This window comes from Protomyctophum parallelum, assembly GCF_964188405.1.
Source record: "Protomyctophum parallelum genome assembly, chromosome: 15".
NCBI lineage: Eukaryota > Metazoa > Chordata > Actinopteri > Myctophiformes > Myctophidae > Protomyctophum > Protomyctophum parallelum.
The window spans coordinates 24,710,123-24,737,565 of record NC_139710.1 but is presented as its reverse complement, the minus strand read 5'-3'; the positions used below and the strand labels follow the sequence as shown (position 1 = coordinate 24,737,565).

The following is a 27,443-nucleotide window of genomic DNA, read 5'->3' as shown; positions in this document are numbered from 1 at the left end:
TTCGTTGTGTCTTTCTCCTTTTTTTCTTTCAAGCTCACGTAAAAGTGTTTGTCCTTTGTAGCGAGTTCATCATGATTGGTATGAAGGTGGCGCTTCAGTTTACTCGGAACCATGCCGCTGTTTGCAAGCTTGAATCCACAAACTATACACAGCGGAATCGGGTACGTTTTATCCCCAGTAAACGTGAAGCCAAACTTCATGTAATCATCGCGGTACAGTCTGGCAGGGGCTTTCTTTGTAGGCGTTGCGTTGGTAGTAGTCGCCGTTCCCCCGGCGGCGAGGGACCGCGCTTGCTGTGCCGTCATCAGATGCAGGTGACACGGCGGCGCTGTCTGTGCTGTCGGGTTCTGGTGGTGTCTTTCTGGAGGGAACGAAATGTAGCGTCTTCTTGATGCATCTCTTCTTTGCTGCTGGTTCCATCTTGTAGTAGCTGTACAATGTGAATGCCATGTCTTTGCTGTGCCCCATTTATACAGTAAAGTTGCCAGGCGATTAACATTTCTATGGCCGATGGTCGTTAAGAGTCTATTGTCCCGTCGTCATGTTGTTTTCGCACGTCTATTTAGACGTGTGACAACAACAACGACGCAAATGTGTGCTAGCCCAGTTAGGGCCCAGGTAGGGCCTGGCCGTAATTTTCGGGCCTGTTGAGGCTGCAGCTGCCGGGCGCAGCTGCGCTAATAACTTTGGGGCAGGCCCGTCTAGAGTTTGAATGGACAGGTACGTAACAGTCAAAAGGGAGAGAGGAAGGACGGGTGGGGAAGACTCAACATATGGAATGTCAGAAGGTAACAAGAAAACTCACGCCGTTTCTGTTTTCCTCCCAGAATTTTCCCCAGTGAGGGGTGGGATAGGCTGGAATTTCTCTAACTATAAACTTGCATGACAGCAGACAGCCTAACTACAAATATAATTTATGAAAAGCTACTACAGTGAAGTCTGTTCACAGAAGTTGATCTGACGGTACCATTTGAGTGGGCAAAACCTTACATATACTAAATAATACTAAATTGTTTATAGGGTCAATATAAGTAAAATAATATAGCCTTTCCACAGGAGTATCTTTTTATATTTTTCCAAAAATAATACAAACAGCCAATAGCATATTACAAAGTTATCCCCCTCACTGGTGAAAATTCTGGGAGGAAAAACGGGCAAGCACCGGGGTGAGTTGTCCAGTATTCTGTCAGAACAGGTAAGCTCCGTATATGGAGATCTAAGGGTTTAAGGTTTGAGGTCAGATGTAGAGTTGCTGGCCGGCTCCATATATGCAGATCTAGGTGATGATCCAGTCTTCTCCATGTACGGCTATCCAGGGTTTGATGAAGTCAGTGTCGTGATCTTCATATATGGAGATGGCCATATATGGAGATGGCCATATATGGAGCGCGTCACGAGGCGTGATGGAGGGCCATATATGGTGGCGTGATGGACGGACAGACTGACTGACGGACGGACGGACTAGTAATCTGCTAATACTAGTACTTGTCGCAACAAATCATTTTATGTTTCGTTGCACACGGTTATTGTACTGTGCATGCAACCAAGTCTAAAATCAGCCATTAAAACACCAGCAAGGCCCGCCAAAATACATCTTAGTCGACAAAATCAACTCTAGATTTAGTAGACTAAACGCTGGAATTTTATTCAAAAGACTATGACTAAAACTGAATCAAAGTATGCTGTCAAAATCAACATTAGTGTTCATGGGGTCCAGGTGATGACCTGCAGTGCGTTCCGGGCCGCCCTCCTCACCACCTCCTCCTCTCCTGCCCCAGTCCTGCTCCTCAGTGCGGGGAGGTGCTCCAGGAGCGCCTCCTTGGCGCCGGGGGCCTCCGCCAGGGCCGTGAGGGCCCTCAGAGCGTTGACGCACACCGCACGCTCGCCACTCGACACCAGCTGGACCAGGGGACCCAGAGCGCCGGCCGAGAGACACCGAGACTTACCTGGAGAGAGGGGGAGAGATATATAGAGAGAGAGAGAGAGAGAGAGAGAGAGAGAGAGAGAGAGAGAGAGAGAGAATTAAAAGAGTATCATGGTAAAAGGTACTAGCTGTGAGACAACAGTATCTAAAGGGCCATTCACACTGAGCACTAAAAGTAGGGCATTCACGTGGCGTCATCATCATACCCGGACGTTATGCGGGAACACCTACTGAGTGGCAAAAAACTACTTTCTGGCCTTGACAGCCCACACACCAACTATAAAGAATACATGGTGGTGATTGGTGAGCGATTCATATAGTTATCTTTATAAGTATCGTGCCCGGTGGGAAAGGTGCTTTAAGCACTGTTTCCCAACCAGACCAAAGGGGCCTATGTGGGTTGCGGACTGGTAGTAGGCCTATATGATAATATGTCCCTTTATAGTTTTGAGGGGCGCTAGCCCCTCCTATACACAGGTTTAATGTTTGTCTTTAGTTCAAAGTTTGTTTAGTAAACGCATTGACAATGAAGGGAAGATTTATGTCATAATGTGTCGTTTACTGTACGTCATATTGTCTCTTTATTGTTAATGGCGTTTAATGTTTGCACCATTTGTTTTACATCACCTAATCAACATGAGTGAAGGTCATTACACACTGGCGAATTGGCGACGCGATATATTCGTGCGAATAATTCGCATTTAAAAAAAAAACAATTGAAGTCCATGCAAGCTTCCACATCAGTGGCGAATGTGCGAATGTGCGAAAATGCGACCGTTTTCGCTTTTATTTGTTCGCTCTGGTGTCGTATTTTGCAGAGATTTACAGGCGAACTGCAACATGCAATATTTCGCATTTTCAGATCACTTATTCGCATCGCGTCGCTAATTCGCCAGTGTGTAATGACCTTTAGACTTTAATATATTAGAGTCCCTCACTTCACATGGGTGTGATTTTTAATATTTCAAAAGGTGTGTGTGTGTGTGTGTGTGTGTGTGTGTGTGTGTGTGTGTGTGTGTGTGTGTGCCTGCCTGTACCTGTGCTGATAACAGCAGTGTTCATGATGGCTCCGGCAGCGTTGGCCTGAACGCTGCCGTCACTGTCTGTCAGTAGAGACACCAACACTGGAACCACCCCCTCAGCACACACACTCTGCTTCCCCTCCAACACCACACTGCACATGCACACACACACGCACCACACACTCATGCACACACACATGTGCACGCATGCACATGCGCATGCACATGACACACACACACACACACACACACACACACACACACACACACACACACACACACACACTTTAACCATTTATTTATGTCCACGACTCCACACAAAGGAGATGCACACAAGGACACAAATATTATAGGTTATACCCTCCTATTTCTTTGAGATTCTCTTTTCCCATCTTCCCCCACCACTCCCCCACACAGCAGTTCTCCCACAATGCATATTTAAACTTCCCCAAACCTGATGTTGAGCAGAGCTCCTGCGGCCTCCGTGCGGACGCGAGGGCTGCAGTGTGCCAGACGGTCCCTCAGTACCGCCACGCCGCCGCAGGCCAGAGCGCCGAGCACCTCCACCCTCACACACTGCCTCAGCGAGGACAGCAGCAGCACGCACACCTCCTCGTCCTCCCCATCCTCCTCTGAGACCTTCTTCACCAGCCTGGGGACCAGACCCTGGCGCACCATGGCCTCCGCAGCTGGTATAGGGATGGCAATAATCATATTGATGACCGATAATCGCGTCGTATCGTACCATATCGATACGGCAGGAAATGCTGTCTGTGACGCGGCTTTAAAACACTAGACTAGTCTGACAGTTATGACATACATGTATATGATTAAATATTTTGCATTTATCCATAAAAAAATAATTCCTTGCTTTTTGTTTAAATGTTTCCCACCATGTTTTTCAAATTCGTTTGGAAATGTTACAATTTCTGACAGTATATTTGTCAAAACATCAGCAATCGGTGGTCTAGGATACCGTATACGTAACTACGTATCGACCGTGAGGTTGTTAGCAACAGAGGGTATGCGCATGCTTAAAGTGAATCGAGTGACAAAGCAACAGGCAAAGTGAGTTTAACATTGTCTAATGTTGTTTAATGCAGGTAGGACTTTTCTGTTTGGAGGTATGGGCTGTCAAGGCCAGAAAATAGTTTTTTGCCACTTAGTAGGCATTCCTGCATAAGTTCCGGGTTTGATTATGATGTCACACGCATACCCTCTATACCCAGCCTTAATGGTCATTATTTGGAATCAACGTATAATCAATATATTGATATATATATATATATATATATATATATCGTGGCTTCTGTATCGTGATACATATCTTTTGTGAGGTTGCAGGCAATACCCACCACCACTAGGAGGAAGAAGAACAACAGCAACAAGAAATAACTCAACTCAAACTTTATTTATAAAGCCCACCAGAGCTTCTTGTGTCTAGGCCGCACTGCCAGTCTGACACAGCATGTCACAGGTTCGAATCCCGACCCAGACGACCTTTGCCGCGTGTCACTCCCCGTCTCTATCCCCATTTCCTTTCAGTCTACTGTCTTATCAATAAAGAAAAAGAACTCTAGTAGTAACAACATTTTAATATTATCTGAACAATATCATACCTGCAGGGAAGTGAGCGAGTCTGTTTAGAGTCAGATGGACGTTCTTCCTGCAGGACGCGACTGGTTCATCCAACAGCTCTGACAGCGGAGAGAGGATCCCACACTGTAACATTACCTCTCTGCACGCACACACACACACACACACACACACACACACACACACACACACACACACACACACACACACATACACACACACACACACACACACACACACACACACACACACACACACACTAACACACACACACACACACACACACACAGGTGCACGTTATTATTTTAGTTGAAATATATTCAGTGGCTTCTTTACTCTGAGAACAACTATTTGTATTTGTACAACTATCTATTAACAACTATTTAAGCAAATGAATAAGAAAAACAAAAAATTAAAGTATTGTTATTTTAACATATTGGGATGTTCATGTTAATCACTACATAGTTGTCATGGAAACATAGGCCTACCTGGCGACATTATGGGATGCCAGGTGGTAAAGGACCTCTGTGCTTTTAGTTCTAACTGCAGATTCGTTGTCTTGTAACAAGGTCTTTAACTGCTGCACGCAGCCTGAAAACACAAACACACACACATGCACGCACACATACACACACACACACATACACACTCACACATACACACACACACGTGCACACACACACACACACACGCACGCACACACACACACACACGCACACACACGCGCACACACGCACAACTTTAAAGCAGGGTTTCTCAAAGTGGGTGCCATGGTGGCACCCTACACTATGGTGCCGCCCGTGACTAATATCCAGGTTATGTGCCACATAATATTTTGATATTATTGGAATTGATCGTTACGTTATCACTTTCATCACGGTTTAACCACTTAAGAGTCTTAGACCCTCTAGACTTTTACTATTATTCAATCCACAAAAAATGTTGTGGTTTTGTAACACCTCACATTGCAAAGTCCCCACATGTTTAACCACTTGAACCCCAGCATGTGGGGTGTAGGCTATGACAAAATAACCTTTTATACCTTTTTATTCCTTTTATACCTTTTATAAATTTATATTAAAAAAAAGAAACTTGGGGGGGTTCCTGGGGTTCCCCAGATTTAATTACACTGGCTATAGGAAAACAATGTGACTCTTAATAGTCCGGCAGTCGAGGTGGATGGCAGGATGGGTGGGGAATTTGGTATATAGTCTTTTTTATTGGCCTAAAATATTGTCTATATACATATATTCATGAATTCACTTGCTGACCGGCTGTCGATATTGGGCAATTTCTTTTATAGGGGTTTCTTGTGACCCGATACCATTAACATCCTATGGCAGGCAAAAATGTCAAACTTTCCTTTTGCTTTAAGTAGCATGTAACATGTCAAATTAGGGGGTTTTCATGATTCTGAATCCATTCCAAAAGCATTAGTCTTGCACAAAATACACTCATTTAAAAACAGCCATAGCCACTTGCCCAAAATGTGCTGACCTCATCACATTTGTGCTGACCTCATCACATTTGTTATGACTTCTATGGCTGTTTTTATCCCAAGGAGTGTTTTTGTGCAAAACTAATGCTTGGAATGGATTCAAAATCATGAAACCCCCCTTGTTTGAAATGTCACATATGCTACTTAAAGGGATTGTGACATAAAAAAAAAGGTTTTGGAATTGTTCTTATTTTTTTTAGGTTTTCTAATCTCAATTGCACCCAAAAAACATGAACATTCAGTAGATTTTCTGTGATCTGGGGCTTTCTGGCTCAAACAGGTGCTCTGATTTTCCTGCTGTTTGTGATGTAAGATCCTGCAAATCCCATATATGTCAATGGGATTTGCCAGCAGATGTCACTGTTTTCACTGTTTTGCCTGTTTTCATTGTAGCTCAAAAGGCTTCCAAACCCCAAAGAAAATTTCAGACCACAGAAAATCCACTGAATGTTCAAAGTTCAGGTTTTTTGGGTGTAATTGAGGTCATAAAACTTAAAAGAAAAAAGAAAAAGAAAAAGAAATTAAAATGAATGTCATAAAACCTTTAAAGCATATGGACATTTTGACATTTTTGACAATTTTGCCTGCCATAGGATGTTAATGAAAAAGAAATTGCCGGCTGGGATGAGGATCAGTGTCTCCGAATCTAAATGGTTCTCAGCAGGAAACCGGTGGATTGTGCAGTCTGGGTAGGGAATGAGGCATTACCCCAGGTGAAGGAGTTCAAGTATCTCAGGATTTTTTTCACCAGTGAGGGCCTCCCATTCTCCGGACGGAGAAGATCCCAGCAAGGGCTGAATCCAGTTCTTGCGACCAACGGTCTGTTGCTGTCCCCTGTCGGCCGGTCTTTTATAGGTCGGCCGGTCGGTCCAATGCAATTTTAGCGACCGACGTATTTCACGTCGGCCGGCCGGTTTGATGGGTCGGTCGCTATGTGTGTCCGTCGCAAATTTTTCAGGTCGGTCGGCCGCTATGTGTGGCGGCCGCTAATTTTTCAGGGCGGTCGGTCGCTATGTGTGTCCGTCGCTAATTTTTCAGGCCGGTCGGCCGCTATGTGTGTCGGTCGCTAATCTTTCAGGTCGGTCGGTCACTATGTGTGTCCGTCGCTCATTTTTCAGGTCGGTCGGCCGCTATGTGTGTCGGTCGCTAATTTTTCAGGTCCGCCGGTCGGTGATTTGGTCTGTCTTCATATAAAAAAAAATCTGCTCTCGTTGGACTTAACTTTATAAGTCCAATGGAACACTTCTTTGTAACGTATGGCTGCTGTAGTGTAGCGGTCTATTCTGTCGCCTCTCACTTTTTTTTGGCTGGGGACGCTGGTTCGAATCGCGCGGCACACAACAATTATTATATTTAAAAAAATATGGAATGAATACATTATTTGTCTATAATATAATAGAATATATCAAATAGAATATATTGGACCGACCGGCCAACCTATAAAAGACCGGCCGGCAGGGGGCAGCGACAGACTGTCGGTCGCAAGAAATGGATTCAGCCCTCCCTCGAAGATCATCTGGAGAATCGGAGTGGCAGGGGCGGTATTGCAGTCTCTGTACCGCACTGTTGTGACGAAAAGAGAGTTGAGCCAGAAGGCTCAACTCGTTCCTACTCTCACCTATGGTCATGAAATGTGGGTCATGACCGAAAGCATAAGGTCTCGAATACAAGCGGCCGAAATGAGTTTTCTTCGACGGGTGGCTGGCATCTCCCTTAGAGATAGGGTGAGAAGTTCAGTCACACGAGAGAGACTCTGAGTCTCCTTTCCTTCGCCTGGAAAGGAGCCAGCTTAGGTGGTTCGGGCATCTGGTTAGGATGTCTCTCGGGCGTCTCCCTAGGGAGGTCCTCGAGGCACGTCCCACTGGGAGGAGACGCCAGGGCAGACCAAGGCGCAGTTAGAGGAAACACATCGACTCACTGGCCTTGGAACGTCTCAGGATCCCCCAGGAGGAAGTTACTAATGTTGCTCTGGAGAGGGAAGTCTGGAGCACTCTGGTGGAGCTGTTGACCCCGTGACCCGACTACGGATAAGCGGTTGAAGATGGATGGATGGATGTATAATTGTATAGCCAATATTTTAGGCCAATAAAAAAGACTATATACCAAATTTCCCACTTTAAACAAAAGAAGCCTTGTCGGTTGCCGGACTATAAGGATTCATTTGGTTCCATTTTCGCCTAAGATTTAGACTAGATGTAGGTCTATTTATCGATTCTGACATTTTAAATCTCTCATGTCAGAATCGATAAATAGGCCTACATCTAAGAGAGTCTCCATCTTAGGCTATTTCCATTTGAAAACTCTCAGGGTTACGGCAGCTGTCCAGTTGAAATTAAAACGTTTATTCAATCAACCTGACCTGGGCTGTAGGCCTACTGGAAAGGGCGGTTATAGCCCAACTCAAACACAGATGTTTCCTAAGCCTCCATTAGCCTATATATTTACACGGAAATAAGGCTGCTGCTGTGCTGGGATGATAATGAATTTATATAGCCAGGCATATTAGGCTATTGTCTTGTGGGCTTTCTTAATGCCGTGGTGGTGAATGCTATGGTGTAAAGGAAAAGTGAAATATGTTATATTACCGTGGCGAATGCTCTCTAGAGCTCTCTCTGGGTCGTGCACCAGGTCACACAGGGCAGCCAGCGCCTGGACTCTTGTCCCCGGCTCTGAGTGTCGCATCTCCCGGCACAGCCGTGGCAGAGCCCGCTGCCCGAACGCTACCGGGGCCTCCATCAGATGTCCACTGGCCATCCTGAATTCCTGACCCTGACGAGTAAGTTATTTTTTTAAATTATTATTATTATTATTATTATTTACAAATTCAGCATTTTGTGCATTTGTGTCGAGGAATGATTGCAGCCCGCAGAGTCAAAGTTTAGCTTTTAACTTCTTTGAAGCTTACCTTCATGGAACACTACGGCATGCATGTTTACAGTCGTTACTAGGCAACGGTTAGCTCTGTTCCATAGCCTTTTTGCTCTTGCTGCCGGCATAGAGCTATGGCTGGACCAGAGCTAGGCAACGATAGCGTCTGAAACTCCAGAACTCCAAACGTCCAGATCCAGAATGACTTCCAAGTCAGTTCATAAAACAAAATATCATAAATATGGCAGAGCCCCTACACTTTACACGTAGTTTTATTCATGACAGTTTGCAAACTCCGATGACAGGATTACAGGAAACCACCAGTAGATGGCAGAAGGGTTCTTCTTCAACAGCTGGTTTTCCTAACCAAACGATAGATTTCAGGCATTTAGGCCTATTAGAATGAGTCAATTTAATAGAATACATTTCCTATGGGGAAAATAATAATAGATCTACAAACTTGTAGCTTGTATGTAGGTGATGATCCAGTCTTCTCCATGTATGGCTATCCTGGATTTTATGAGGTCAGTGTCGTGATCATATAATGGAATAATGGAGATCGATCCAGACCTGGAGCTGACTTGAGTGAGTGTAGGCTACACCCTGTAGTACAGGGTTTGATGAGGTCCGATCAACACATTCTGTATTGGCCATGGGCGTATCACGAGGCATGATTGACGTACTCAACCATACAATAGGGAGTCGGGACACACAGCTGTTGAGATCTGTGATCTGCCTGCTATTCACCATATTGAACAGTAGGCGGGGCTGTAGGACATAAAGTAAAGCTCAAACAGAGTTCACTGGAGGGCAGGGGAGGGACCTGCCTGATGCCAGGCTTGTGATTGGATGACTGGAAGGCAGGGCGAGGGACCTGCCTGATGCCAGGCATGTGATTGGATAAATGAAGGGCAGGGGGAGTGGGACCTGCCTGATGCCAGGCATGTGATTGGATGAAGGGAAAAGAGACAGACATGATGGAAGTCACAGCGGGTGCCATGAAACATGCACCCCCTTCTTTCTTTCTTTCTTTCTTTCTTTCTTTCTTTCTTTCTTTCTTTCTTTCTTTCTTTCTTTCTCAACTAATAGCCCTGGTTTTGAAGCATTACTCCTCATTGATGTCTAGGGTTGTTTATTTCTATACAGTTGACTAGTGTTTGTGTTTTAGGAGTTAAACTTGTACAGTTAACAGTGTTTTTTTTTGTGTTTTAGGAGTTAAAGGACCTCGGACAGCAGGTCCTGACAGATACACAACGACCTGCTGCTTTCTAGGAAGTGGAACAAAGAAGCGGAAACACCTTTTATTGAAAACAAACAATGTGTGTGTGTGTGTGTGTGTGTGTGTGTGTGTGTGTGTGTGTGTGTGTGTGTGTGTGTGTGTGTGTGTGTGTGTGTGTGTGTGTGTGTGTGTGTGTGTGTGTGTGTGTGTGCCAGGTCCATGGTGCACGGTAGTGCACAGACCGTGGTGCGGCGTGATGCCCCCCCCCCCATCTGAAAAGATCCTGTGCTTGTGTGTCAGAGTTTCAGAGGCATGTTATTTGGTTATCAATCATTTTGCTGGGGAGTGGGGACCCTCCTAATCGCAACCACAAGGAACCCTCAGGTGACCCCAGGCAGGCCCCACTTTGAGAATCACATGGGCTTCCACACAGCAGGTCAAATGAGTTTGTCACTTCACCTCGAGCACCCATGGAGGTGTCACCCTAAACCCACATGATTTAACTACACCAGATAATGAGATTGGGGTCAGTTAGGGAGAGCATGCACTGCCTGCCTGCCTAGTGCCTGCCTGCCTGCCTGCCTGCCTGCCTGCCTGCCTGCCTGCCTGCCTGCCTGCCTGCCTGTCTGTCTGTCCTAGTTTCGTTGTCAACACTGCGTCCGACCAGAACATCAGCTGACTGCTGTTATGATCACAACACATCATGTCTGCTTATGAACCTTATGCTCGAGCCCTAATCCCTATTAAACACAATGTTTATTATGAAGAATGAATATTATACATTACAACTTTTTATGCTCGTCTTGAAAGTGAATGTAGCCTACACTTCAATAGCTGCCCAGAGTAAGAAAGAGAGAGGGGGATACTGAACCCCTGACTGCTCCTGATGAGCCGTGAAACTGCACGCATAATATCCTCAATAGGCCAAGGAATAAATGCCACACAATCCAGGGAATAAAAATGTTGATCTACAGTTAAAAATATGAATCTGACTGTTATAGCGCCACCATGAGGTGACATTTCTTCCTTGGCCTAATGGGGATCTGAGTGCAAAGGTTCACAACAACCGTTCATGATAGGCATTTTGTACCACAGGGGCCATACTCCTGCAAACTTTGGAAGCCAATCTTTGCCAATAATATGAAAAATCAGACAAATGACACATGACTATATAGAAATACTATGTGCGGATGTGCGTGATGTATGGAAACAATTTTTAGCAGTAGGCCTACTATAAAACACTTGTGTGAAGTGAAGGGCGCTCTTATCATCATACATCATCTCTCATTCCGGCCAAACTAAGTTGTCCTTTAACCACCGTGATGTTATACTTGGCTATTCAAAAATACCAGATATACAAGCTCATATTGTGTCACTTTGTGCATATATATATATAGTCTCCCCCTCAAAATGACTAAGAGGCCTCTTATGTGTCATATTTATGCAAATTAAGAAACAGATCCAAATTAAAAGGTTAAAGTATTTGTATGGTACATTGCTGTATCTCTTGGAGCCAAGCCATCATGACCATAAAACCTGTGGCGTTGAGTTGTGTGAACCTTACCCCACCCTGTGTGACACACACAATTGTGTTTGTGTAACTATATGTATGGGCAACATATTATGAAATATGTATTTCAGTGTGGTGTGTTGTGTTGTAACAGACACAGACAGACAGACAGACAGACAGACAGACAGACAGACAGACAGACAGACAGACAGACAGACAGACAGACAGACAGACAGACAGACAGACAGACAGACAGACAGACAGCAGTATAATCTACAGCATAAATAGCTCCTCTATTCGAATCATATTGAGAGGAGGGGGCAGGGGGGCAGAGAACATCCATACAGTGATTAGATTATTATTTATATCAGATGACACTCTGAATGTATCTGCATGCATTTTAAAATGTGAATAAAATCTTTACGGCTCTAGCAGTGATTCTCAACCGTTTTAAGTTCAAGGGCCCCCAGTTTGACATCCATTGGGCTACAGACACCCCATTTAATGGCTATCTCTGGGTCCCCAAGTTATATCTTAAAATCAATGTTAATTTAAGTCTGAGAGTGTACAAATGGAACCAAACGGACCCGTTAGGAACCAAATGGACCCTTATGAGTCTGTAACTCCTAACTAACATTTAGCTGGGGACCCCCTAGAACTCCCTCAAGGACCCCTGGCCTGTGTGTGTGTGTGTGTGTGTGTGTGTGTGTGTGTGTGTGTGTGTGTGTGTGTGTGTGTGTGTGTGTGTGTGTGTGTGTGTGTGTGTGTGTGTGTGTGTGTGTGTGTGTGTGTGTGTGTGTGTGTGTGTGCATGTGTGCGTGTGTGTGTGTGTGTGTGTGCATGTGTGAATGCCGGGCAGGGGAAATGGAGCAGAAACACAAACATGGGATCATCTGTTCACAACCACACACAAACACATGCACACGCACGCACGCATGCACGCACACACACACACACACACACACACACACACACACACACACACACACACACACACACACACACACACACACACACACACACACACGTACGTGTATATTATTATAGGAAACCCTCCACTTAGGAAACTACTCTATTTGACTAATATTAACCCCTAACCTTAAAGGGCAAGACCACTTTGGTAGAGGTTTGGGTTGTGTAGTTACTATAGTTACCTTGCCATGATGTAACTCCAAAGGTGGATAAGAAATCTAAAATTATCTCTCCATTGATTGATCATTCAAAATAGTATGCTCCTCATTGACTTAGGCTACATAATTATATAGCTCTGTTTCATCCCGTAAACGAAAGCACCCGTCGTTCCTGTTCTGACAATCTTACTGGTTATTATTATTATTATAACATTGGCCTATAGTTAAACTCTCATAAACAGTGAGCTGAGGTCAATGTAAACGAGCTCATTGTTTTGCAGTGGTCACTGATGCATTTGAGTCGCTTCAGAGGACAAGAACAGTGACATACGCACAAGCAAGCACCTAAAAGCACACACACAAAACAAATATGTGACCAAATGTGTGCTTTTTACCTCAATTAGTCTTTGTGCTAATATTAATTCCTCCCCACACATTTCTGAGTGTTGTCACTGCTGTTGAATACAACCACCCTAAGGACTACTATCTGTACCAAGTAGATCGCTGGACCTTATGTAAACAGAGCTGCTACCTTTAAACACATCTTAAATCTGAGTTTTTCTGTATACAATTTAAATAGTCCTGACAAAGTGACTGCTAAAAAAGTGCTGCTATTTTGTTTAAAAAAAAGCTTTATACCCTGTTATAACATGTACATAACGATGCATTGCGACATAGCTCTGTTTACAAAACGATGTACCCCCTCCAACTGTATATATACCCATTTTCAACTGTTCATACTGTATTGTATTGTGACACTTGCTTTGGCAATGTAAACATTTGTTTTCCCATGCCAATAAAGCTCCTTTGAATTGAATTGTATCCCACTGACTCACCTCACCTGTCAGTGAGGAGCCCCCACCGGGAGGATGTCGTTCCCACTGACTCACCTCACCTGTCAGTGAGGAGCCCCCACCGGGAGGATGTCGTTCCCACTGACTCACCTCACCTGTCAGTGAGGAGCCCCCACCGGGAGGATGCCGTTCCCACTGACTCACCTCACCTGTCAGTGAGGAGCCCCCACCGGGAGGACGTCGTAGAGGATTCGTTCAACTCCTCCCTGTCGACAGACTCCACCCCCAGTTCATAGGAGTACGTTAGCTCTGGTCCATAACCCTGATGCCCTTTGCTGCCGTTGCATTAAGGCTCTGCCACTCTTTGCTCGCATGAAATGCAGACTATAGCCTCTCCTCTGTAGCGGAAATATTAAAAACGGTTTACCTACTCACCAATACAAAGGCGGCTTGTGTATTTAGCGGACGCACACTGAGCCCACGTGAACGTGAAAATAAATTGTTTTAGTTACTCCACTGCGCCCTCTACCGATATTGCCAAAAGAAAATCTCATAGACACGAATTTTCCTTCCAGTGAAAAGAAATCCCTTTCTGGCCAAATTGTTTTGGTGGGGGGCTCAGAGTATATGGACCACAGCTAGGAGTACGTACAGTGACAGTTATCACCCTCCCTCTCAGCGTCCCTGCCCCGGTCAAGGCGACAATTGTTTGTGTAGGCCAGTGGTTTTCAACCAGTGGTCCTTGAGGGGGTTCCAGGTGGACCCCATGACTAAATGATGGAGAGTTGGTAACCAAAACTTGGTTACCTCTTTCTCCTCAATCTATAAGGGTCCATTAAATTTAACTCTTGAGAGCGTAAAATGAAACCAAGTCTGAGAGGCTAAATCTCAATTTCAGACTGACCCCTCCACGAAAAGGCCTCATTGTCCTCACCCCTTATCTATCATTTATACATTATGGATAAATAGTGTGGACTTAGACTATTTCTCGTCTGTGGCATTCATGGTGGTCCGTGGCTCAAATACCGAATAAATATTGGACCTTGGTATGAAAAGGGTTGAAAAACACTGGTATAGGTGCTTGACAAAGCCGAATGATGCATGATTCAAACTCCCAGACTCTGCGGTGGTGGGCAGCTACTTTACCACTGCACCACCCGAGCGCCTCACACTGTCAGACAGTGGTGGAAAGTAACTAAGAAAATGCAGGTCTTATTGCTTTGAGTATTTTCAATTACTCTTACTTCTACTCCACTACATCTAGGAGGAAATTATTGTACTAGTAGTACTCCACTACAATTTTTGGACATCTTTTAGTTACTTTGCAGGTTTTGAATATTATTACAAAACATACATTAATCACTCTAGCTCCATGTACATTTTGGGTCGGCTTTAAAAAGTAGCCGACCTACAAGCTCAGAATGCGTTGCTCGCGATGCAACACATGGTGTGCTTATAGATCTGCAATTTTACAAGAAATTATATACATTTGAAAACTTCAAATGGGACATTCTGCACAATGAGTATTTTTACTTTTGGTACATTTTGATGCCAATACCTTTGTAATTTTACTCAAGAATTCCGGAAATTTAATTGTAGTATTTCTATATTGCAGTATTGATACTTTTACTTAAGTAAAATATATGAGTACGCCTACTTTGTTTTTACACCACAGCTATCAGAGTTAACTGATCAGCCCAATCAACGTTGATTGGCTGATTCAGGTCACACACACACACACACACACACGCACGCACACACTCGGTCGCAAGCACGCACGCACGCACATGCTCGCATGCACAAACACACACACACGCGCACACACACACACACACACACACACACACACACACACACACAAACGTTCGTTTCAAGTGGACAGACAGACAGACAGACAGATCAATGGCTGTGCCTAAGGACAATCATCTCAATGAGGCTGGGGCCACAAATCTCACACGATTTTTGCCCACCATGTGCCACTGTCAGCGAAGGGGGGGGGGGGGGGGGGGGAGTGCCGCCCTTTGTGAGCGATTGTTCAAGCTCAATTGGCGCTTGTTTAGCTCTGCTTTGTGCCTGGGATCAGTGGGTAAAATGGGAGAGAGGACACACACACGTGTACACGCATGCATGCACACTCACACACACACACACACACACACACACACACACACACACACACACACACACACACACACACACACACACACACTAAAATCCAGATAGTTACTCTGCTCTACACATAGAGCAGAGTACCCCCGCATGCACGCAGGCACGCACACAAACGCACGCACACACACACACACACACACACACACACACACACACACACACACACACACACACACACACACACACACACACACACACACACACACACACACACACACACACGTCACACACACACACACACACACACACACACACACACACACACACACGTCACACACACACACACACACACACACACACACACACACACACACACACACACAGTAAAATAAAATCCAGAGAGTTGTTGAAGTATACAAAATGGACCGTTTTGGTAACTTAGGTCAATTTAACACTGTCTGCATACACGGTCAACTAATCCGCGTTCATATTTATTCTCAGCTTGTGTGTGTATGTGCGTGCGTGTGTGTGACAACAGGTTTTTGTTTGCAGCCATTCAGCTGACGCAGGCCTTTCCACACTCCTGAGATCAGCAGTTTGTCCCCTCAGGTGGCTGGCTGGCTGGCTGGCTGGCAGGCAGGCAGGCAGGCTGGCAGGCAGGCAGGCAGGCTGGCTGGCTGGCAGGCAGGCAGGCAGGCAGGCAGGCAGGCAGGTGGAGACCCCCCCCCGGTCAATTGTTGTCGCACTGTGCTCATGTGAAATGCACATCAATGCTGTTATAATATAATGGAGACAGTTGGCAATGGAAAAGTGCTGAACACACCACATGCGCTGAGATAAAGGGTCAGTGTGTGCGTGTGTGTGTTGAGATAAAGGGCCAGTACACCTGCAATTGTCATGGAGGAAGAGACAAAGAGACTGATGAGCGGGTTTGAACACACACACGCACAGACAGACAAACAGGCACAGAGCCACGCAGGTGGGACGAGTTTGGAAGCACTCAGCTTCATGCGAGGTCATTGTCATGGTCACGGCTTTGCGTGCGTGCAAGCATTCATGTACGTATGTGCGTGTTCATGTGCGTGTGTGCATGTGCGTGTATGCATGTGCGTGCTTGTGTGAGCAGGTCTGGACAGGTCTACTGCACTCACTCCGCTGCTGCCTTTTCATGTATATGTGTTCATGTATATCCATCCTGGACTTCTTGATTTCATGATTTTAAGCCTATATCAGTCTGTTTATGTGTGTCTGTTTGATGCTGGGACAGAAACAGCAGGTGACTCTGTCACATGAAACTATTGTTTTGTGCTGCTGCTGGCGTACTGATGCTGGACACAAAAATTGTTCCATGGGACATATAGGGGTCAAAGTTGACCTATATGGCAGAAATAGATCAACAATACAAATTACGCTATTTTTGTGGATTCATTTATTTTTACTGAGTGGCCCCAGACCCCCGCCAAATGACCGGAACTACTTAATAATCCACCAAAACCAGACCAGAACTCCCACCACAGGACTCAGGCAATCAATTAGTAACTTTGCAAACACTATATTAATGGCAAGTAATTCCTACAGCTTTAAGTCCAAAGATATGTACAGTTTCGAGCTTTCTTTCTTTTCTTGGACTGGACATGGGGCAGGACAACACAGAATGGATAGAAGCATGCAGAAAATACTCACAGAGCAGACGGACAGGCAAAATACAGACATTCAAAGGACAGATACAAAGACATGCCTATTCAAACCAGACAGAGAGACAGAACACAGCCAATAGACATCACACAGACTAGCCGACGGGTATAGGCCGCTAGCTGTAATGCTGATAAACCGGACAGAGAAAAACGAGAAAACACTGACAAGACCACACAATCATACAACCACAATCGCACAGAAAGACAGGAGGGCAGACATGCAGACATGACATGCAGAAAGGCACATAGACAAGCAGACAGGGCGGGCAACAACTGAGACAAACCAATAGACAAACAGATTCACATACAAACTGGCATGCATGCATGCAAGCGGACAAACAGGTGACTTGACATAACAACAGGCGGGAAAATAAGACAAGAAAATAGACAGACAAGCTGACTGGCAGACAAACATACGAGCTGACAGGCAGAATGGGAGATCGGTCAATGCAGTTCATCAGGTGTGACAGTGGAAATTGACATGGGTCCCGGCAGGCTGACTGCGGAGACTGCATGCCGACAGGACTTCCGGCGGGGAGTTGGGACAGACAGCTGAAGGGAGGACAGGTGGGACATCGGCGGTGACAGCTGATGCTGGTTCGGAAAGGGTGGTGGCGGGCGAAGCCGACGCAGATATGGGCAAGGTGTTGCCGGGGGCAGCCAACGCATACACGGGCAGGGTGTCGGTGACGACAGCCGCCCAAAGTTCAGACAGGGTGTCGGCAGGTTTGGCCGACCAGAGTTCAGACAGGGTGTCGGCACAGGGTGTCGGCAGGTTTGGCCGACCAGAGTTCAGACAGGGTGTCGACATGGGTTTGGCCACCCAGAGTTTGGGCAGAACATCGGCGGGGCCAGCCGATGCAGGATCAGGCAGAGCATCGCCGGGAAACAACGGCGCCATTGTGTCGCTGAAAAGCGGCAGCGCCTCGCCGTGGCTGGGCAGCAGCAGCAGCGGAGACTCACCATCACTGTTGCTGGACAGCTGGGGAGGCTCACCGTCACCGCAGCGGGACAGCAGTGGAGCCTCAACGTGTCTGTGCAGCAGCAGGGGCTCACCGCCTTCAGTGCCGGGATGCAGTGGAGGCTCACCGACCTCCGTCGATGGGCCGCAGCAGAGGCTCGCCACCTCTGGGCCGCCGCCTCTGATCGACAGTGGAGCCTCACAGTCGCCGTGCAGTATTGACTCTCCATCACTGGTCAGTGGAGACAGATGGGTTCTGGGCAGACAGGCTGGTTGCTGGCAGGTAGAGGTTTTGCAAGCGGTGCCTCATGGTCAGAATTAGGCAGACTGGCGGCAAAGCAGATTGAAGGTGTGAAGACTGCACGCAAGCAGATAGGGCAGCCCAAACTGACCCTGCAAGCTCCTCCGCTAGACTAGGTCTAGAATAAGCCAGCCGGAGGGCCCCTTTCGAGGCCTTAATCTTCTGCTCGAGGCTGTAGTGCACTGCACCTCAGAATTGATGCCCGCTGGTACACAACTGGTTGGTCCGTACTGTCAGGAATGATACGGAGGACGACCCAGGCAAGAAACAGGATGCAGAGCAGATTAACGTCAAAGTGTTTATTAATCTAAACCAAGGTTCTTCCATAAATTGGTAAAACAAAGACAGATAGATAACTCACTCGACACATATGGTCTAGTACGGACCAACAAGAACACAATGCAAACACAGGGCTTAAATAGACAGGGATAACAGGACACAGGTGAACTACAATCAACACAGGATAGGATAACAGGAAAACGAGCAAATAGAACACAGGTGACAGATGGACACAATAATCAGGTTGGTAAGGTAAGACAGAACAGGGAACACCAAACAAGGGCAGGCAGGAAGGCACACAAAAACAACAGAGTAACAGAAATGCAGGACAAATACAAAATAAAGCAGGAGTACATGTACAAATACAGAACACACTGAATAACAGAAAAAGTCCTAATAAATCCAAACCTAATAAGGACAGTCAAAGTCCAAGGGCCGAGGAGCGACAGTCAGATGACAGTCAGGCATGTTATGTTATGTTAAATAGTAGCATGGCATGCACATGCTGACAAACAGTATATGTTCACAGACAGGTGGGTTAAGAGTAAGACAGACAGGTATGTTGACAGACGGGCGGGTTAACTGGCCAAAGGGCGTGATGAACACCTACTTCCACACTGTGGCAGGTTTCTCAAATCACACACGCACACACATGTGGCACACACACACACACACACACACACACACACACACACACACACACACACACACACACACACGTGGCACATGCACACACTGCTCAAACTCATCTCAAATGTATTTTCCGTAGTAGGCCTATATATAGACAGAGTATAGAGCGCACACACACACACACACACACACACCCACACACACACACACACACACACACACACACACACACACACACACACACACACACACACACACACACACACACACACACACTCCACGCCCTGGGATGGGTCCTTGACTACTGCAACAAGCAATGGTCAACTTCAACAAGTTCATCAACTCTCCTTCAAGCAGTCCTCCTGCAACTTTACCACAGATTGCCAAGGTTCATGAACCTCCTCAACACATTCCACTATTGAATGTCTGGATAACATATGCATAAATACATATAGGAACCTTTTTATTTTTAAAGGTTGGAATCCAGAGCCCGACAACCTCTGCGGCATAGCGGTCACTCCCCGGTCACTCCCCGTCTCTCTCTCTTCCCCTGTTTCCTGTAGAATAAAGCCCCAAGAATATCTTAAAAATCAAACCTGTGTGAAGTGAGTGCCGTAAAATAGACACTATGCCTATTTGCTCAGACACTATGATTCTCCCATTTATTGTCAATGGGAATTTAATGTTTGTGTAGGACAAGGTTTGTGAACATACACTAAAAGCTGGATACCCCCCCCCCCCCCCCCAGTATAAACATACTTTAAATTGTCACTTTACTGTTAACTCTTAACAGTTTTGGAGAATTACATTACATTTCAAGCTCAACTCAATACAAGACTGTTAACTGTGGACGACACCATAAAGCACTTGTTTACAAGAGGGTCCACCATGTTCAATTCATCATAACATTTAGAGACGTACAAATATACACTACTATATAGCCAAAAACAGGAAATCATCACAGAGGTAAAAAGGGGGTGGGTGGGGGATTCAGATTTTACGGGGGCCAGTTTCGAATTGCAGACGTCCGTAGGTGCCCTTTGAGAGAGGTTTTGAAGGATTCAATTGGGATTCGCACGTCTTAATGACGAATAGCGATCCACATTTTGGTGGCATAGGAGCGAAATTAATTTAGTCCCTTGTTTGTGCCGAATCTGGGTTGCACATGGTTTGTTGAACTCCAAATCACCATAGGCTGAGAACCATTGGGTTGACAGATATCTAATTCAGTTGTAATTTGTGTGACTCAGTTTCTTTTTCTTTTTTTTCTTCGATGATACCACTTACTGGGCCGATGTGTAGCCTACATGAATGAACACACAAGAATACAAAACATTATAGATTTTTTTATGTTTGCAGGTGTTTGCAGGTGTTAAGACCCAAAAGTGCAGGAAACTCAAACAAAGGCAGGACAAGGAGATCACATAAACTTAAAACTTGACTTTACTTGGTAAATGACATAGGATAACAGTATACATACACTGAACATAAAACCTGACACTAACTTAAGTTCCAGCACTGAACAAACACAAGGCAGAGTTTAGTCACTGGAGCTCATCACCCCAACTGGCTCAGCTGGTCCCCACAGGTGATGGCACTCAGGGCAATCAGAGTCAGAGGAGCAGGACTGGGGAGAGACAGAGGAAAATCATGGACAAACAGGGCGGGGCTCAGGACGTGACCATGACAGCTAGTGTATGTACAATACAAGTAAGACGCGCAAATGCGGGAAGCGAACAGCTCGTGTGTGTGTGGTTGTGTGTGTGTGTGTGTGTGCTACAGCTGCGCCCTGTGTGTGTGTGTGTGTGTGTGTGTGTGTGCTACAGCTGCGCCCTCTGGTGGCGGGCCGGTGGTGTAACAGCGTGACACACACACACACAGACATTCAGCGCGTTCGCAATAACTAATGCAATCTTTATGGTAGACTAGAGTATGTTAATAGTTACAATATAACGTATAGGCCTACAAGCTGTATGGTAGAATTACTAGAATATGTTAATACAATTTAACTTATACAAGTGCATGGGTTGTATTTTGTCTCCCTGTTCTTATTGAGAATTTAGATCCTGTGTCTAGGTTGGACACAACCTTTGACACGATCCTGTTTCTGGTTTGAAGGTCAACGTTCTATTTCTCCCCGAGCAAGCGGGCAGGCTCTATTAGCTCAGTGGTAAAACATTCAAGCACTGCAGGAGGAGACCCGGGTTCAAATCCGGGGTCGAACAGGAAAGTTACAGCTTTAAGATTATAGTGTCAGCTGAGGACACACAGCCAAAGGAACTCTGTGACACACACAAGTTGTTGAAATGGACCGTTACGGGTCAATTTAACACTCTGTATACATGGTAAACTAATCCACGTTCATATTTATCCTCAGCTTCTTACAGTATACAGTATACATGTATATATGTGTGTGTGTGTGTGTGTGTGTGTGTGTGTGTGTGTGTGTGTGTGTGTGTGTGTGTGTGTGTGTGTGTGTGTGTGTGTGTGTGTGTGTGCGTGTGCATGTGCGTGTGTGCGTGTGCGTGCGTGTATTGTGCCTTAATTGTAGGGTTCAGAGAGACAGGAAAACCAACGAGGAACATGAGTTATGATGATGATGGTGTGAAGACAAACTGGCTGCTGGCGTTGTGAGCATTATGCAATAGACCTACTGTATTTATATGTGTATCAGTGCTGTACCCTGAGGGGTGGGAAATTTGGTATATAGTTTTTATTTTATTTCTTGGGCTCAGAAATGTAGTTTTATTTTACTTTATTATTGAAATGTAATCCTTAGACCTTAGTGTAGCAAAAAAGTTTTATTTTGAGAAATGTGCATAATTATGGCCTAAAAACGTTCAACAGGACCGAGTGGGTTATGCAATTGCTGTGGGGTATTTAGATTTTGTAAAGGTTTGATTGATTGATTGATTGATTGATTGATTGATTGATTGATTGATTGAGAATTACAGTACATTTCAAGCACAACTCAATACAAAACTGTTACAGACAGTATGGGGAATACGGATGGGAAATTGCATTCTTGCTTAAATCCTGTGTATTTACACATAATTTCTTTGTGTGGTGTTCATTAATATGCGCTGTCCTGTCCAAATAAACATATGAATAAATAAATAAATAAATTCATTCATTCATTAATAAATAGATAAATAGATAGATAGATTGCACATAATGCACATTGGAAATTGGCTCTTTTCATGTTTTCCTTGAAGGCCTCTGGATCTGATGTCGGTGGAAGAGCAGAGTTTTGGCATTTTCAATGTCTTTCTCCCTGTCTTTGCCATACATGCCTTCACCCATTAGCACCGGTCATTGAGGTACCATCAATCCAAGTTTGCTTGGGGATCTAACAGCATACATAGAAGCTGTCGTATGGGATAAAATATATTTTTATATTTTACAATGACCGGTGCTATAGGGTGGAGGCATGGATGGCAAAGACAGGCAACATCTAAAAATGGCATGGCTCTGCTCTCTGCCCCCGACAAAGTCCGACATACAGAGGCCTTCAAGGTAAATGTAAATGTGAAGAGAATTTCCAATGTGTGATCTGGAGGACAGCTCTTCATGAGCCACCAAATGCTAATAGCACTGAGTATGGATGGGATATGATCATATAGGAATAAGGAAACTCCAGCCAGTTGCCATTGCCATTGACCAGACAACCTGCACCCGACTATATCATGAAAATAAGTGAAGCAGAAACCCCACGTAAAACCAATTTGGAAAACATTGTGAAACTGCACACACACACAATGTTTTCGCTTTGGCAGCATTTCACTTCTGCATTTCCTACTCACCTACTCATGGTAGGCAGTTATTTTCATATTGCCTCATGGTCCAGATAAGAACATATTAGAAGCAGGTGTTTATGGTCAACCGCACCAATGCAACGCCTTGCTATAGTTAATTGTGAACAAGTAGCCTAAGCAGAGTACAGTAGCCTACTGTATGCATGCATGCATACCCTTACCTACCTGGCAGGTGAAAACAAGCACCCAGATTAGCATTTCAATGCCTGATCTGCATACATGTACAAGAGGACAGGCAACGCGGTCCACAACCCACCACCCACCCCCCGGACAGTGAGGACACTACCAACCTGATAGAAAGTAGACCAGCCTGCTTCGCAGCTGGCAAAAAGTTGAATCAGGAGTATAGGACCAATCGAACCAGTGGACCAACTAGAGTCCGGGGACACAACTGACTGTCCCACATTACTGTCCTACAGCTGCTGGTTCTGGTGTCAATACATGACACTGTCTGTCTGTCTGTCTGTCTGTCTGTCTGTCTGTCTGTCTGTCTGTCTGTCTGTCTGTCTGTCGCTTATAACGCTTATCAAATCATTTGAGGACATTGAAATAAATGGAGGGGGGGTATGGGCAGCGCAGCAACTCTCTGTAGAGAAACTGTGTAGAAATGAAGAAGAGAGGTCCGCTGGAATGCAAGAGATTTCATGCGGTGTACGTGTGTAGTGTGTGTGTGTGTGTGTGTGTGTGTGTGTGTGTGTGTGTGTGCGCGCGCGCGCGTGTGCCGTGGCCCGTGCGTGTGCGCGTGCGTGTGTGGAATAAAGGCAGAGACGGGAGATCGGAACAGGGAGAGAGAGACAGACAGACTGAGAGGTGTGTGAACAGCAGCGGACGTGAAGGAGAGCGGTTTAGTGGACAGATTTCTCCTAGACTGGGTGTCTTTAAAAGGTCAGAAATGCTCTCATAACAACTCTCTCTTTGTTCTGACAACTGTCTTTCTGCTCGCAACTTAAAACCTCAACTTCCATTCCATGTGTATTGGCGGAGTTTATGTTTCATTCAGTTTGCGTTGTGAAATCTCTTCTCTTCGTGCTGTTGATCAAAGCTTCGCTTTGCAACGTTGTTCTTTTTTCTTTTGGAAAAACGGGACAGGAACTATTGTATTAATTGCTTATTCTTTTTTTCTTATTCTTTTTTTGTTGTTATAAGAGAGTTGTATACGTGCACGTGGACACGCGTTGCGTAACGGTTCACTGGGTTTGGAATGGAATGGACCGCTGTGCGCTGGTTTTAATACCGAGACGATAGCTTTTGTCTTCATTTATTTATTTATTTGTTTGTTTGTTCAGTCTTTCTGAGAAACAAAGGGGCCTGTTTGTCGTTATTATTCTGGCTCCCTTTTAAACCTAACCTACAGACCTAACAGGAGGAAGAATGCATTGTGTGGATTAAATCGCCCTTTAGTTTAATAAGTTAGAAAAGCAGTAAAAAAAAAAGAAGTGTGTTGTGTGTGGGTGTGTCTGTGGCGGGGAAATGTGCACAGCGTTGATAAAGTGAACATAATAAACATTGAACAGTGTTGCCAGATTGTGTGAGCGAAATAAGCAACCAGTTGGGTCTATGAAAACAAGCTCAAAAGAAGCGAGCCCTATACAGCCCTTTGATATAGGCTATTTGAAAATAGAAGATGTACAAGTCTGTAGATCTGCTATTTTCAAATTAGATTATTAATAATAATAATAATAATACCGAGACAATAGCGGTATAGCGATGGCGGTATATTAATAATAATTGCTCTAATATAGCTGAAAGCAGCTATAAGATGGGGTCAAGCCCACAAAGAAAAAAGCTATACACAATATACAGAATGAGCTATATAGACTGACACCACGCTAGACAGGAACGCCCACACACGTCACATCCGGTTTTAGCCCGGGGTAAGAATTTTCTATGGCTGCCAATGCAACTTGGTCCAATCCTTAATCACATACGGACATACATCTATGCCGATAATATCTAACTTGTCCACGGGCAACAGATCTTTCAACGTATGGCAATACGTTTGATAATCGCTACTCTGCGCAATATTGTTTTGGAAATGCCGCAAATTGCATTGCAGTGAACGAGAGCAAATCACAACTTCCCCCGGGGGTGGGCGGAGTCACAGCTTGACGCTCTGAATATGCGTCGTGGTGTCAGTGTATATGACTGACATTATAGACTATACAATATACACAATGAGCTATATACACATTGATGACACATATTTGACAAGTTATAAATAGAAATCACATATCATAATATGCAAATGCAATTTCTTGGTAAAACAAATGCTGAAAAGTGGATCAAGCAAATCATAACAATTTACTCATCGGGAGATCTAAAGGTCAGAGGTCTTTTGACAAATGAGTGTGAGCGTCAGTTTCTGAGGGATTCTCACGGCCCTCTACTATATTGCCAAATTTCGTGAAGAACGATAGCTCAAAACTGCTAAAATGCCATCATCATAATATTGACCCCGTTTTCGTTGAGTCTGTAATTTATGAATTCATACATAAGTGTTAGTGTTCATTTAATTAAAATGAGCGTACAAATGGAACCAAATGGACCCATCATGATGTGTAGCATATAGCTACACTATACAGTACACTTTTACTGATTATTAAATAAATAAACAATGAGGATTTTACAATGTAGGCTGCAGAAAAAAGGGGTGGGGGGGTGGGGGACTGCTAATGTTGAAAATGCAAAGTAAGACTTTTGGGGACAAAAGATGCAATTCTGGGGGCGAGAAAAAAACGTAATAAGTTAATAGTATAGGCCTAATAAACAAATAGTTACTTTTGGCAATAAGTAAAGTAATATATATATATTATTTTTTTAAGTAACTAGTAATAAGTAATAATATTGCTGTTTTAGAGTAACTTTGACAGCACTGCCTGAGCCTACCAATATTTAGACCTACAAGCAACTTTACAGAAAAAGAAGACCAAAGTCACTTATAATAAGCGGACATGGCAACACTGACATTGAACCGCTGGCAGTTTAAAGCCTGATTTATACTCCATCGTACGTCGGTCTGTGTTGCTGCTGCACACTGAAAAGAGCTACAAGCTCACAACGTGTCCGGAGCTTGCGGGTCTGCTATTTTCGGCATTATACGACTCTGAATCTGTCATATAGCATATTACACTCTCATGATGCGACTCTGAATCTGTCATATAGCATTATTACACTCTCATGATGCGACTGAATCTGTCATATAGCATATATATTGATATATATATATATATATATATATATATATATATATATTACACTCTCACTGATGATGAGACGCTTGGATTGGTCCAGACCAGACGTGGGTGATGTATCAGAGTTCTGTGGGTCGCCAAATTATTTCGGGCAGAGGGTCGCCAGATTATTTTCGGTGAATTCTCAAAGTGGGGTTCGGGGACCACCAGTGTCCTTGAGAGGGTTCCGGTCCTCCATTTCCCAGAAAAATCTGTTGATATAGCTTAATAATAATAATTATTATTATTAATATAAGGGTAATAATAATAATAACTATAGAACTGCACTCTGTAAAGTGCCTACTTGCTTGTTGCACACAAGTAGGTCATAAATGGCCTACTAGTGCGCAAGCAGAGCGCGCAAGTAGGCCTACTATATGTCGATCGGTGTCAGGTGGATTAAAGGAAATGCCTATATGTAGCCTATATGTAATTTGTAAGTTGATTAACGGTAGCCTATACTGTGGACTGTGGTTACTTTGCGTATGCCCCGTTTGATGCGTATGTATCACGTCAGGGTACAACTGGTATAACTATAGCTCTCAATGATGACGTAATAAAGATTATTGATTAAAGGACCCAATGCCAGGGTGTCATTGGTTTTCGATGGTGACGTAAGGACGATATGTTTTAGTGTCGGGAGGATTAAAGGTAATGCCCCCATGTATACATGTAATCTGACACCACTGCCATATCAAGCACAAGTAGTCATTACTCAAACGCACGAGTGACGGCTTACGGTGGGGACGTATATGTCGATCAGTGTCAGGTGGATTAAAGAAAAGGCCTCTATGTATATGTAATTTGTAAATTGATTAGTGGTATACTGTGGTTACTTTGCTGTCAGATGTGGAGTTGCTGGC

The 27,443-nt window shown here is 44.7% G+C and overlaps 2 protein-coding genes across 2 annotated transcripts in view; one reads left to right on the top strand and one right to left on the bottom strand.

The window, feature by feature from the left end:
• Positions 1–1,704: 1,704 nt before the first annotated feature.
• Positions 1,705–8,794, bottom strand: rsph14 (radial spoke head 14 homolog; the record flags this gene model as incomplete). Its single annotated transcript, XM_083783389.1, has 6 exons — positions 1,705–1,946; positions 2,962–3,098; positions 3,401–3,635; positions 4,566–4,684; positions 5,031–5,133; positions 8,626–8,794. The coding sequence occupies 6 exons, from the start codon at positions 8,792–8,794 to the stop codon at positions 1,705–1,707; spliced, it is 1,005 nt and encodes a 334-aa protein (XP_083639515.1).
• A 15,330-nt stretch (positions 8,795–24,124) lies between these two features.
• Positions 24,125–27,443, top strand: part of rhobtb4 (Rho related BTB domain containing 4) — a 63,468-nt gene continuing 60,149 nt past the window's right edge. The window contains exon 1 of the mRNA XM_083783648.1: positions 24,125–24,235. The gene's annotated coding sequence lies outside the window, so the exon portion shown is untranslated. The remainder of the gene's footprint in view (positions 24,236–27,443) is intronic.